We start from the raw sequence: 13,465 nt of genomic DNA on the forward strand, positions 1-13,465 counted from the left end.
ACAAAGTGAGGTCCAGGAAAGCCAGGGCTGTTACACAAAGAAACCCTGTCTCAAAAAAAAAACAAAAACCTGAAGATATAACACAAAAATGTCACTTCCATCTCCACAAAGGGCATACTTGCCTATTCTGAGCTACAGCCTTCCTCTAGGCATGGCATGAGTTGGAACTTAACCACTTTTTTTCTTTACTAAAGACTTCATTAGATTATCTCATGTAGACTATTCTCGCCATTCAATAAATTGCACCCATTCTAAGCCCAGCCAATTAAATATTAATTGCCAATATTTTTACCAACATATGATATGAAAATTACCATACAGAAGTATACTTTATATGATTGTCAACTATCGACCCATGTACAAATGTATGAGTTCAAGATTATTTTAATATGTTTATATAATGATGAAATTAAAATTATTTTTTAGCTTCCCAGCTGTATTAGGGTTTCTGCTGCTGTGAAGAGACAACACAACCACAGCAACTCTTATAAAAGATTTAATTGGATGGCTTACAGTTCAGAGGTTCAGTCCATTATCATCATGGTAGGACATGGCGGCATGCAGGCAGACGTGATGCTGGAAAAGTAGCTGAAAGTCCTACATCTTGCAGACAACAGGAAGTGGTCTGTCTCACTGTAATAGCTTGAGCATAGGAGACCACAAGGCCCACTCGCACAGTGGCACACTTCCTCTAATAAAGCCACCATCTACTCCAACAAAGCCTTATCTCCAATAGTACCACTGCATGGGGGGAGGGCATTTTCTTTCAAACCACCACATCTGCCTTACTTTTCTTTTTTGTGTGTGGAGTATATAGAGACCAGAAATTGGATACCCTGTGTCCTCATTGATTTCTTATCACACTTTTTTTAAGGGGGGGAGGGTGTAATATGGTTTTCGCTGAACCCATACTTCACTCATTTGCTAGGCTGGCTGACATGCCAGACCCAGGGATCCTCCTGTCTCTACTTCCCCAGTGTTCAGATCACAGGCAAATGCTGGCACACTCAGCTTTTTATATGGGTGTTGAGGATCTGAACTCATGCCCTCAAGCTTGTGCAGGAAGCACTTTACAGAATGAAACATAACCCCAGCCCATACTTTTTTGTGCGGATGAATTTCATAATTATCATTTACTTTAAAAAATATTTATACGAAAAACTCAGAACAGCAAAACACGATTTTACCACCCTTACTCTACAGAACACCTTAATTTTTCAAATGCACTTCCCCTTTTGATACATTTTATAGCCTTACTATATCTACATTATATAAAAACATAACTTTTACCCATCATGTACTCTTTTTTTAAGATTGATTGATTTATTATGCATACAGTGTTCTGCCTACATGCATGTCTACAGGCCAGAAGAGGGCACCAGATCTCATTATAGATGGTTGTGAGTCACCATTTGGGTGCAGGGAACTGAACCCAGGTCCACTGGAAAAGTAGTCAGTACTCACAATCTCTCCAAACAGCAATCATGTACTCTTGACTCTTATTTAGAATTAGTTCTTCAGGTAAACTATCTAATTTTCTTGTCTTTATAAATACTGCTAGGCTTGCCTCTCTCTCTTTAAGTTTACTATTGCAGTCCTGTACATGTTAGGGAGGTACTCCACTACTGCACATCGCAATCATAGTTGCTTTTCTTATGGCCAATATCCTTTCAGATCTGGTTATTTGTATAAAATATATTGACTCTGATATATCAACTAACTACATAGCAACTAAATTCAAACAATCCTGATTTTGACTTTATGATTACTCTTAGCTATTAAATCTTAAAAATATCTTAACTAGGTCTTCTAGAAGTCAATTGTTAAGCTTCTCTGATGCAACATTTCCTTTATTGAAGTGAAATAAGCTTCCCTTTAACTGCAAGTTAATGAGCCAAGTAATGATCAAAAGCCAATAAAAATAAGAAAGCAAAATCCAACTAAAGGTCAAAGTCCGCATTAAACATTTTTAGTTCAGCCATAGGCAGACTATTAACGCTGAGGCTGATAATGAAATCCTTTCCCTTATCCAAAGGTCCATTTGTATTGAAATGTGACCAATCAGGCTTTGAATTAAACACACCTTAAGTAAAAATTAACAAGCATACAGGGCATAGTGGTACACCCCTTTCATCCTAACATAAGAGGCACAAGCAGGCATCTATGAGTTTCAAGCCAGCCTGGTCTACACACTGAGTTCCAGGTTCGCCAGGGATATCCTGTTTTGAAGTAAAAACAAACAACAACAACAACAAAAAAAAAACTTGTAAGCAAGCATGATGATACAAAACACTCAGGAAACAAAGGTAGAAGAGTTGCTTCAACTTAAAGAGGCTAACCCAGTCTACATAGTCAATTACGGAATTCCATGCTATCCAGGACTACAGGGTAACTCCCTGTCTCAAAAAATAAAAGTAAGAAACAACAGAATGACTGTTTCATATACTTGTCAGTATGTATATGATAGCAGAATCAGCTGATGAAATTTAATCAGTTAATTAATAGATATACAATATATAATGTAAAACAGAACTCTTTGGGGAGGGGGGTTGAGGTGGGGTTTCTCTGTGGTTTTGGAGGCTATCCTAGAACTAGCTGTTGTAGACCAGGCTGGTCTCAAACTCACAGAGATCCGCCTGCCTCTGCCTCCTGAGTGCTGGGATTAAGGGCGTGCACCACCACGCCTGGCTAGAACTCATGTTTTAATGTAATTATAATAGAATATACTCAAAACTGCAAAATCCAGAGTCAAACACGTTGCTGTCAGAAAGAAAAAAAAAAAAAAAAACTTACCCGATTCTCATCATAAATAATTTGGACAATACTACGGTGTTTCTGCTCCACAGGAGGAGGGGACACAGGCTTCTCTGGCTCAGGGGGTTTAGCTGCTTCTTCTTCCAGCTGTTGCTAAAAGATCCAGAAAGAACGATCAGACATCTGCTGCAGATCACTAAGCAGTAGCCAGAGACAGTGCATGCTACTGTGCACTTCCCGTTGATTCTATAGGGTAACCATTTACTCAAGGATTGAGGAACTCAAGGCAAAATAACCAGAAGCATTTTAATAACTAAATATCATAAATCACACTAACACAGACAGATGTAAAACCAAAGGAGAGCCGGGCGGTGGTGGCACATGCCTTTAATCCCAGCACTCGAGAGGCAGAGGCAGGCGGATCTCTGTGAGTTCGTGGCCGGGATGGACCGACAGCCTCCAAAACAATACAGAGAAACCCTGTCTCGTAAAACCAAAAAATAAAATAAAATAAAATTTTAAAAAAACACCCAAAGGACCTTGACTATTTCAATTCTGATAATGGAAACATTAAAGAGAAACTAAGTTTAAAGAAAATACCTTGTAACTATCACAATAGCCTTTGGTAACATTGGGAAAGGTTTTGCTGTGAACAGAATGGTAGGAAAGGGTAACAAAACTAATTCCAGGCTAAGAATAGAACTATGTCAAAACCAAAACTTTCTGTGACTTAATACTGCCCTTGTCAAGAGGAATCACCAACACCCATCCCATTCTTTTACTATTAAAATATTTGCAGACAAGTCTGGTGGTGGTTGCATGCTCCTTTAGTCCTAACGCTTGGGAGGCAGAGGCAGGCAGATCTCTGTGAGTTCGAGGCCAGCCTGGTCTACTGAGCGAGTTCCAGGACAACCTCCAAAGCAATACAGAGAAACCCTGTCTCAAACTGAAGACAGGCTAATGGCTCACACCAAAAATCCCAATATTCAGGTGTCTGAGACAAGAGTACCAGGAGTTTCAGGCCAGTCAGAGCTACCAAGGAAGATTCTGTCGATATGAAGAGAGAAAAATATCTTTACAAGTCAGGAAAATATGGGATTTCTCAACCTCATGAAGAATTTCTCAAAACTTAGAATAAAATATATTTACTTTAAAACATAAGGCAATAGAAAAACAGCAATAAAACTTGGAAAGAAACAAAACTGCCACTTTCAAAAGCAGCTAACATGAGCATTAATTACACAGAAAACACAAATCTACAACTAAGTCATTAGTATTAAAACCATAATTTTAAAGGAATTACAATTTTTAAAGTACAAATACTGGGTTAGAGAGTGGGTAAAGTGCTTGCTGTGCGAGCATGAGAATCCAAGCTTCAATATGCAGCATCTACATAAAACCTGGGTTAAGTGAGAGGGACTGTGGCAACGCACGCCTTTGATCCCAGGACTTGGGAGGCAGAGGCAGAAGGATCTCTGTGACTTTGAGGCCAGCCTGGTCTATAGAGTGAGTTCAAGGACAGGCTCCAAAGCTACACAGATAAACCCTGTCTCAAAAAACCAAAACTAAAAAAAAGAAAAAGAAAAGGTTGGGTTAACTGGCACTGTACTCCAGTGCTGGAGAGCAGAAACACGAGGATCCCTGTGGCTCCCTGGAGAACAATCCTAACCAACTGGCAAGCTTCAGGTTGAGTGCTAGTCCTTGTCTCAAAACACAAAAAAGTAAGGTGGAAAGGGGTAACATCCGACATTAACTTCTGACTATCACACATTATGTACACAGAAGTGCAACAACACAGGCAAACTTGTACATGTGCATGACACACAGACACAGACACACACACACACACAATGGTTTCACGAGGTGAAAGTACTTGCTAACAGGCCACATTACTGGAGTTCAAGCCCCAGGTCCTATCTAAGAGAAGAGAGGACCAACTCACAAAAGCTAATCTTTGACCTCTACACAGACATTTTGGCACACATGTTCACACACACAATAAATAAATGGAATTTCAAAAAATAATTAAAATATATTAACAGTATAAAAAAACAAACTGCCAGAGACCTATGTAAGTTGTAGAGTATTTATCTAGCATGTGTGAGACTCTAGGTTTAATTCCTAGTACTTCAAAATATAAATATTTTTAAATAGGGGCTACACAAACCTGGTGACCTGAGTTCAGTCCCTGAGACCCACATAGGTAAAAGGAGAAAACTGACTCAACAAAGCTGTTCTCTGACCTCAGCATGTACAATGTGGCATAGGTGACCAAATTCCCCACGTGCACGCTAACAGTAATAAAATAATTAAAATAAATACTTATGAGTAGATCTAATACAACATATGTAGAAAATTTAAGAACAACAAAAGCCCATGAAAGACCTTTATAAAGCATGAGCAGATATATCAGATTCATAAAAGTCTCATAGTCTATGATCCCAATTAAGGTTCACAGAAAGATTTTCTTTCAATAACAAAACAAGATTTTTAAAGTTTTATGAGCTATAAGAAAATACTAAAATAAAATTATAGAAGTGATAATTTCCTTAATCCCAGCACTAGGGAGGCATAGGCAGGCGGATTTTTTGTGAGTTCGAGACCAGCCTGGTCTATAAGAGCTAGTTCCAGGACAGTCTCCAAATCCACAGGGAAACCCTGTCTCGAAACCTCCGCACCCACCACCCAAAAAAGAAGTGATAATTACCTTACTGTGCAATAAGCATCATTATGTATCTTTAATAATTGAGAGAAACTATTGTTTCTGTAACACCACAATAAGGTCAACAGATGCAAACACAAGGCCAGAAATTGGCCTATACAAGTGTAAACGTGCACAGTAACAATGCCAATGGATAACAAGAATGAACTTATTTCTCCCAGTTTTCTTTGTAACATTTATTATTTGTATGTGAATCTGCCTGCTCTGCTCACACATGGCACATGTCATATGTGGGGGTCAGAGGACAATTTGCAGAAGTCAGCTCTCTTTACCACACATGTTCCAAAGACTAAACTCAGTTGTCAGCCTTGGAGGAAAACTCCTTAACCCACTGAGTCATCCGGTCAGCCCAGACTTTTCAATGAACTATACAAGAAACAAAAATACAATTTTGATACATACTTTGACAATGAGGCAAATATGACCACAGAATTAAACAATAATGTGACAAGCAATTAGATATTACTATAAATAGCCATACTCATATAAACCCAAAATAAACAGTTTATCATAAATCAGAATCATGTTCATCATAAAATAGTTAGGATCAAAGTATTAACACAATAAAATTTATACAAGAAATATACTAAATTTCATGACTTTCTAAAGGTTCTTAGCTAAGAGAGCAAAACTAGGGTAGAAAGAAGGGAGAAAACTAATGCTAATAAAGAAATAAAAAAAAAACCTCATAAATTACAAGCAGTTTCACACTTCCTAAAACGTCTAAACTTGGTTTTACCATATGACCCAACAATTCTACAACTAGGTATATGTCAAAGAAGACTGAAAAGAAAAATTCACATAAAAAAACAGGTATATGAATGTGACAGTATAACAAAAAAAAAAAAAAAAAAAGGAGCCAAGGAAGAAAACTGGTTAATTTCAGTTTGTGTTTTTTACTTACATTACTTTTAGAATGAAGCTTAAAATTTAAAAGAAAAGTTTAAGTATATATGAGGCTAAAGAATTTACCTCCCATCACCCACATGAGGAAGTCTATAACTACCTGTAACTCCTGCCCACAAGGAATCTGACAATTTTTCTGGGCCATGAAGGCACCCATACACATATACATAAATAAGAAAGAAAACTTTAAAAAAGATAAAGACAACCCAATGCCAATCAACTAATAAATAGATAAATAAAATATGGTATGATTCTACACTGGAATCAATTTAGTCAGTAACAATTTTAAAATGTTGATGCAAATATATCACAGGCAATTCTTAAAAGCATGTCATAAGCTTCATTTTAGCTAAACAGGTAATTCCTACAGACAGAAATAGACAAGCAGATTCCAGGAGACAGGAAGTGTTAGAAACAGGCACTAAGTACTAATGAACAACATGCTTCTTTTAGAAGTCATAAAAATGCCGGGCAGTGATGGCACACGCCTTTAATCCCAGCACTCGGGAGGCAGAGGCAGGCGGATCTCTGTGAGTTCGAGACCAGGCTGGACCAACAGCCTCCAAAACAATACAGAGAAACCCTGTCTCGTTTAAAAAAAAAAAAAAAAGAAGTCACAAAAATGTTCTAGATTAATAGTGCTGATAACCTACACTAATCTATATTACAAGTACCTAATTGTACACCTTCAAAGTATTTTACATCTCAGTTTAAATAGGTGCTTCACTGATCCAGTTTTGACAGAATGAATCTATAGTCCAAGCAAGTCAGAAAATGAAGCAGGGGGATCATTTACTGTCAACCTAGGCAAAATTTATTTTCAACCTAGAATTTATCTCAGAAACAAAAAACATCCAACTCCATCCTCAAATAAAACTACTAAAAAAATAAAATAATATGCTAGGAAATTTTAACAGTAAAAAAAAACAAAAAACAAAATATTAGAATATCTGCACATAATAAATACAGAAAGCATAACATGAAAATAAGCTCACCCCTCATTCCTAATCAAAATAATACAAATTAGTTAAAACTATTTCACTTGCAAATTGGGGGGACAAACATAAGCACAAACTGGTAGGCATATGTGTTGCCGCTGGGGATACAAAATAAATTACCATTTTAGCAACCTTACTATCTAACACATAAAGACACCACGCAGTATAAGTATAGCAGGAGAAATAAAGGGTTGAAACTAAAGACACGAAGAGCAATGAAGAGTAAGTAGAATACAAGACAGATAAAAAGCATGGCTGCTTTCCATACCAACATCTAGGATACAGACTGTGTTAAGCAAGGAGTACAGTACTTACTTGCTTCTTTTTTAGTTTAAGGATCTGCTGCTCTACTTTTGCAATCTCTCGATCTACCCGATCCATACTCTGTATTAATTCTTCCTTTGAAAGTTTTGAAGGTGAAGCGTTTTGATCATCTCCACATGGTTGCCCTGCCAGCGGAGAAGACGGAGCTTCATGTTTGCCTCCAAATGTTGGGTCCTTTATAAGAAAAATCATAAAACAATTTATTTCTCATGAATAACCAATGTTAGCAAAAAGACTCTCTTAACAGAAAACGTAAAATGTAAAACACAGCAGGGTCTGCCTCTGTCACTCTTAGCATATCAACAGCCTTTATTGACTGCAATGGTAACATACTCCTGAGGTAAAATACACAGACACCATCCCTACCCTTCAACTGCAGTGTGCTAGTTCCCTAATGGTAATGAATTCTCACAGTTACACATACTTGCGAATTCATATAAAACAAAACAAACAGATATTTATACTATTTTTATAGCTTAGAAATGTCATTATTATTTTTAAGATTGTGTGTGTCCGTCCACCTTACCAAGAGTTTCTATCAAAAACAATTTTGGGGGTTCTATATATATATCGACATAACTTGGTGATGGGGTACATGTTCAGCATGGTGAGGACCGCCGGAACTCAATCTCTAGAACCAAATGTTTTCAGTATTTCCAAGAACCAAAATTGAAGCACAGAAGTCATACTACAGCACATGTCCCATCTCTTTAGCATAAAACATCTTCCTGCACATTCACCAAGAAAAAAATATCTTTATCCCATTCTACCCACAAATCAGCAGTGATCCACTAACAGAGAATAGAATCCCCCTACCAAAAATCTATTTACTACCTCATCCCAACACACACAGACACACAATTTTCAGTCTAAGACAAACATGCAATCAGTTTATTAAATAGGTAAGTTTTGGAGAAGGATACTAGTTTTCTCTAGGCTATAGAAAGGTCAGAATAAGAATAGTTATAAAGACAACAGAACCTAATACATAGCAAATAATGATTAACCATTTAAAAAAAAGAAGAAGAAAACTAGTAGTTCTGAACCACGAGTGCACTAGGAAAAAAAATCACTGTCCCAAAAATATTTTGGTATACAAATTTCAAATAAAACATTTATAATGCTAAAAATCATCATAACACTATGCATATAATGTAAAATGTATTCTAAGTAAAAATAAAATCATAGCTATACCCTAAACCTGTAGAACTCTACAAAAAAAAGCATTAACAAAAATAGTAATAATTCTACTAGAATCAATAATACAGCTATGTTACTTTCCAGTACATTTGCATTTTATACATAAACTCCAGCTGCTTCATGCTTCCTCTATTAAAATGTAAATTCTTGGGTTCACTGGCTTCAAAAGAGAATTTAATTTCTTACAAATAAAAAAAATCAAATTTTGGCTGTGACTTCTGTCATCAACCTTCAAAAGTAAAAAGGACAAAGAATGTGTCTTTATGGCATCACTGCAGAAAATTCAAATCTTTATCAACATTGCATAACATATAGCAAATCAGCTATTTAATATTTGCAAAAATGAACACATAATTTTCAAATTTTCTTTTGTTATGAAGTCTTTGTAACTATGATAATTTATTTCTGAGAACTTTGAAATATTAATATGCAAAGAAAAACATTTTCTGTTTATGTTTTTCAAGACAGGGTTTCTCTGTGTAGCCTGGCTGTCCTGGAACTCATTCTATAGGCCAGGCTGGTCTTGAACTCACAGAGATACCCCTGCATCTGCCTCCCAAGTGCTGGGATTAAAGGCGTGTGCCACCACTGCCTAGTGAGAAAACTCATTTTCCTACAACATGCATTGAGGTAGTTTGAGTCACAGAGATATGTATTCTAACCAACATATTATGAAAATGTTTTTAAAACTTGTTCTAAAACTTCTTCTATACATACTCTAAACACTTACAAATCACTAATTTCCTACTGACTCCCTTTTGGGATAAAGAGTAAAAAATATTTTTAAAAAGACAAATTTCTTGAATGTCTCCTTTTGAGCTTACAGTCTTGTACTGGAACAGCCTGATAGCTACTTAGAATAAGAATTGGGTTTCCTTTTTTGGGAAGAAGGAGCATGTGTGTCTACATTTTTAATCATATGCTTGGGGTTTATTTTTAAAAATACAAAGAGAGAAAGGATATAAAGCAAAGAGAGAACAGACCAGATGGACCATGAAGTATAGGAAGGCATTATAGGGATCCTGGGTTTTCATTCCAACTCAGGAAACATAACCTAAGGTCACTGAAGTTTTAATAGCATGTTTTCTCAACTATAAAATGGAAAGAACTCATACACAATGAGCATGCCACATTTTAATGAGTTTTAAGATCCCCTTTCTACAGCTATAAATTATATATGGGATAATTAACTGTGTCAGAAGATGCTATATTTAAATTTTGTTCCTCTTAGTGCAGCAAGGTCTTTCTTGTGAACCCCAAACACTGTAACACTGATATTCTTTAACCCAACATTCAGGAGACATAGGCAGACAGATCTCTGAGTTCAAGGCCAACCTGGCCTACAGAATGAGTTCAAGGACAGCTAGGGCTACATAGAGAGAACCTGTCTAGGGGGTTGGGGAAGGCATGAGGACAGGAATTCAGCTACCCAGCACACATGCACAATAGCCAAGCAGATGTGGTAACCTACCTAATAACCACAATGTTCAGAAAGCAGAGACAGGATTTCCCAGGGAAAACTGGCTAGGTAGACTAACTGAATGGGTAGTTAGAGACCCCACCTCAATAAATAAAGTAAAAAGCTATCAAAAAAAGGCACCTAACATTAGCCTCTGGCTCCACATCACATCCACACTCATACACAAGCCCATGCAAATAGGTATATATGCCTGCACACACAAACACCATACACATAAATTAAAAAAAAAAAGTTTCCGGTCAGTGGAGGTGCACACCTTTGATTCCAGTACTCAGGACTCAGAGGCAGGTGAATCTCTGTGAATCTGAGGCCAACCATGGTCTACAGAGTGAGTTCCGGGGGGTGGGGGGGGTTGGGGGGGCTCGGGTGGTACTGTGTAAATTGCAATGTTTTCACTATACAAAGTTTTCTAATCATATAGAAACAAAATGGTTTAACTATAGAAATAAAAACTAAATATTTCCATACTCTCATTACTTAATATCTTAATATGTATCAAATGAATGTATCTTTACACTGTGTTACAATGTTTGGTTTTAGACATTACTGGTTGAGCTACTGGTTTGAGTTTCAGAATAAATTAACTGAGGCTAAGCATGGCGGCTCAGGCCTCTAATCCTAGCACTGGGGAGATAGAAGTAGGACGATTAGGAATTTAAAGCCAGTCCTGTCCAGAAAGCAAATCTGAGGCCAGCCTGACCTATAAGATCTTGTCTTAAAAAGCACTGGGGAGCAGGGGATCGCTCATTAAATTTTGAGTTGGGATTAATTCAAAATTTCCAAAACATTTTGAAATTGCCCTAACCATATTTCTGCCATTCATACAAACAAGCATTTGAAGCATTGACAATTATAAAGCCAAAATACCAGTAAACCCTGAGAAACACTAGAGTACCAAGTATTCAACAAAGATTTATTTCTGTGCAAAAATAAAACAAGCAGCAGAGTATGGTGGCTTACATCTGTAATCCAACCACTTTGGAGGCAGAGGCAGAATTACTACAAATCTGAGAGCAGCCAGGCCACAGAACTGGCTCAGCAGATAAAGGCACATATTACCAAGCCTTACAACCTGAGTTTAACAGGATCCATGTACACATGTGCTCACTGCAATAAAAATAATTTACCCTTAAATGAGAGAGATGGCTCAGTGGTTAGAATGGACACTGCTCTTGCAGAGGACCCAAGTTTGGCTCCTAGCACTAATGTCATGTCTGTTAACTCCAGTTCCAGAAGGTCTGATGTCCGTTTCTGACTTTCTCAGTTATCTACACTCACATGTCCACATGCAGACATATACACACACATATAATTAAAATGTTATTAAAACTGTTAAAGACAAAATGATATTGAGAAACCATTAATATAAGATTACAAGGGGAGAAATATGGTTCAGTGCGAGAGTAATGTACAAGACCCTCACATCACAAAAAAGAAAAAGATAATGTCTCACTATTGAAGTTTCTTAAATTGTTTACTATAAAATAAACATCCAGTCATGTTAAACATTTGTTAATGTACATATTTAATGAGATGAAAAACAGATAATCAAAACTATATCTACAGCAATATAGCAACAATGACATAACAGAAACAAACATTCACAAAAGAAGGTAATAAACACAAGGGGGAATTTATTTGATCTCAACAAAACTATCATAAGTTAATATTATTCAAAATGTCATAAAAAATTAATATTTAAAGCAGTTACATAACAATGATTTAGTTATAATTCATAATGCATTATGTACTTGAAAACTGCTAAGATTTTAGTTGTTAATGACACAAAATAATTATAAGTACATAAAGTGATAAATACATCAATTATTTGATTTAATCATTCCACAATGTACAAATATCAAAATTATCACACTGTACATTGGAACTATAACTAGGAGATTGTCATAGACAAGTTATAAATCACAGAAAATGTTTTCTTTTAAAATCTTTTTTTCTTTTCTTTCTTTAAACAACAACAACAGACAGGAGTGGTGGCGCACGCCTTTAATCCCAGATATCAAGAGGCAGAGACAGGCGAATCTCTGTGAGTTTCAGACCAGCCTGGTCTACAGAGCAAGTTCCAAGACAGGCTCTAATGCTACACAGAGAAACCCTGTCCTGAAAACACTATTTAAAAAACAAAAACAAAAACACAACAGCACTTGAGAGGCAGAGGCAGAGGCAGGCAGATCACAGTGAGTTTGAGGCCAGCCTGGTCGACAAAGAGAGTTCCAGGACAGTCAGGACTGTTACACAGAGAAGCCATTTTGAAAAACCATAAATAGATAGATAGATAGATAGATAGATAGATAGATAGATAGATAGATAGATAGATAGATAGATAAACAAACAAACAAACCCAGCAACAACAACTAGAGTTGGTTTCTACAGTGCTGGGAAATCAGCCCTACAGCTCAAGTGTGAAATAGTTATATAACTCGGGGACCATTTTCTTTAGATAAAAATCATAGTCAAAACTTTATCCTATATACCCATGTAACTATGTATTCTATGTTAATAATAAATTAAAAGAGCTGTTTAAAACTTGACAAAACTTGCCAGGCACAGTGGAATACTGAGAATTCAGAGGCAGAGTTTCTGTGAGCCACTTTAGCTCCTGACCATGTGGGCAAGATATGGAAACCCTATCTCAAAGAGAGGGAGAAAATTTCTACCAAACAAAACACAGACAGTAAGGGTACTTGCTGTGAAGCGATATGACCTGAGTTCAATCCCTGGGACTGACAAGTGGAAGGAGAGAATTGACTCCGAAATTTGTCTTCTGACCTCCAATCCACATGCATAAGCCCTCCCTGCCACCACACAGATAGATAACTTGACAAAACTGACAATCTTCAGCACCTCTAATCACATTTTTCGTATTGCAAACCAACACAGAATTCATGTGAATCAGTCAGAAAAGAACTCTTTATTGAGCTCCTCAAACTGTTTTTACTTACCAAACAGTCAAAGGTGCTAACTTAAAATCTAGAGTACTTAAGTCTGTGGTCTTTAGTTTTGCTTAACAACATTTTACTCCCATAGCACTGCCCTTTAGAGGCTGCTGTGGGCTTTTCTTTT

General features: G+C 36.8%; 1 protein-coding gene across 1 annotated transcript in view; it reads right to left on the minus strand.

The window, feature by feature from the left end:
* Ncor1 (nuclear receptor corepressor 1) overlaps positions 1 to 13,465 on the minus strand; it is a 149,663-nt gene that overhangs the window by 97,512 nt on the left and 38,686 nt on the right. The window contains 2 exon segments of the mRNA XM_040748823.1: positions 2,794 to 2,907; positions 7,696 to 7,878. Coding sequence (XP_040604757.1) covers positions 2,794 to 2,907; positions 7,696 to 7,878 — 297 coding nt within the window.

This window comes from Mesocricetus auratus, unplaced genomic scaffold, assembly GCF_017639785.1.
Source record: "Mesocricetus auratus isolate SY011 unplaced genomic scaffold, BCM_Maur_2.0 Super-Scaffold_100007, whole genome shotgun sequence".
Lineage (NCBI taxonomy): Eukaryota > Metazoa > Chordata > Mammalia > Rodentia > Cricetidae > Mesocricetus > Mesocricetus auratus.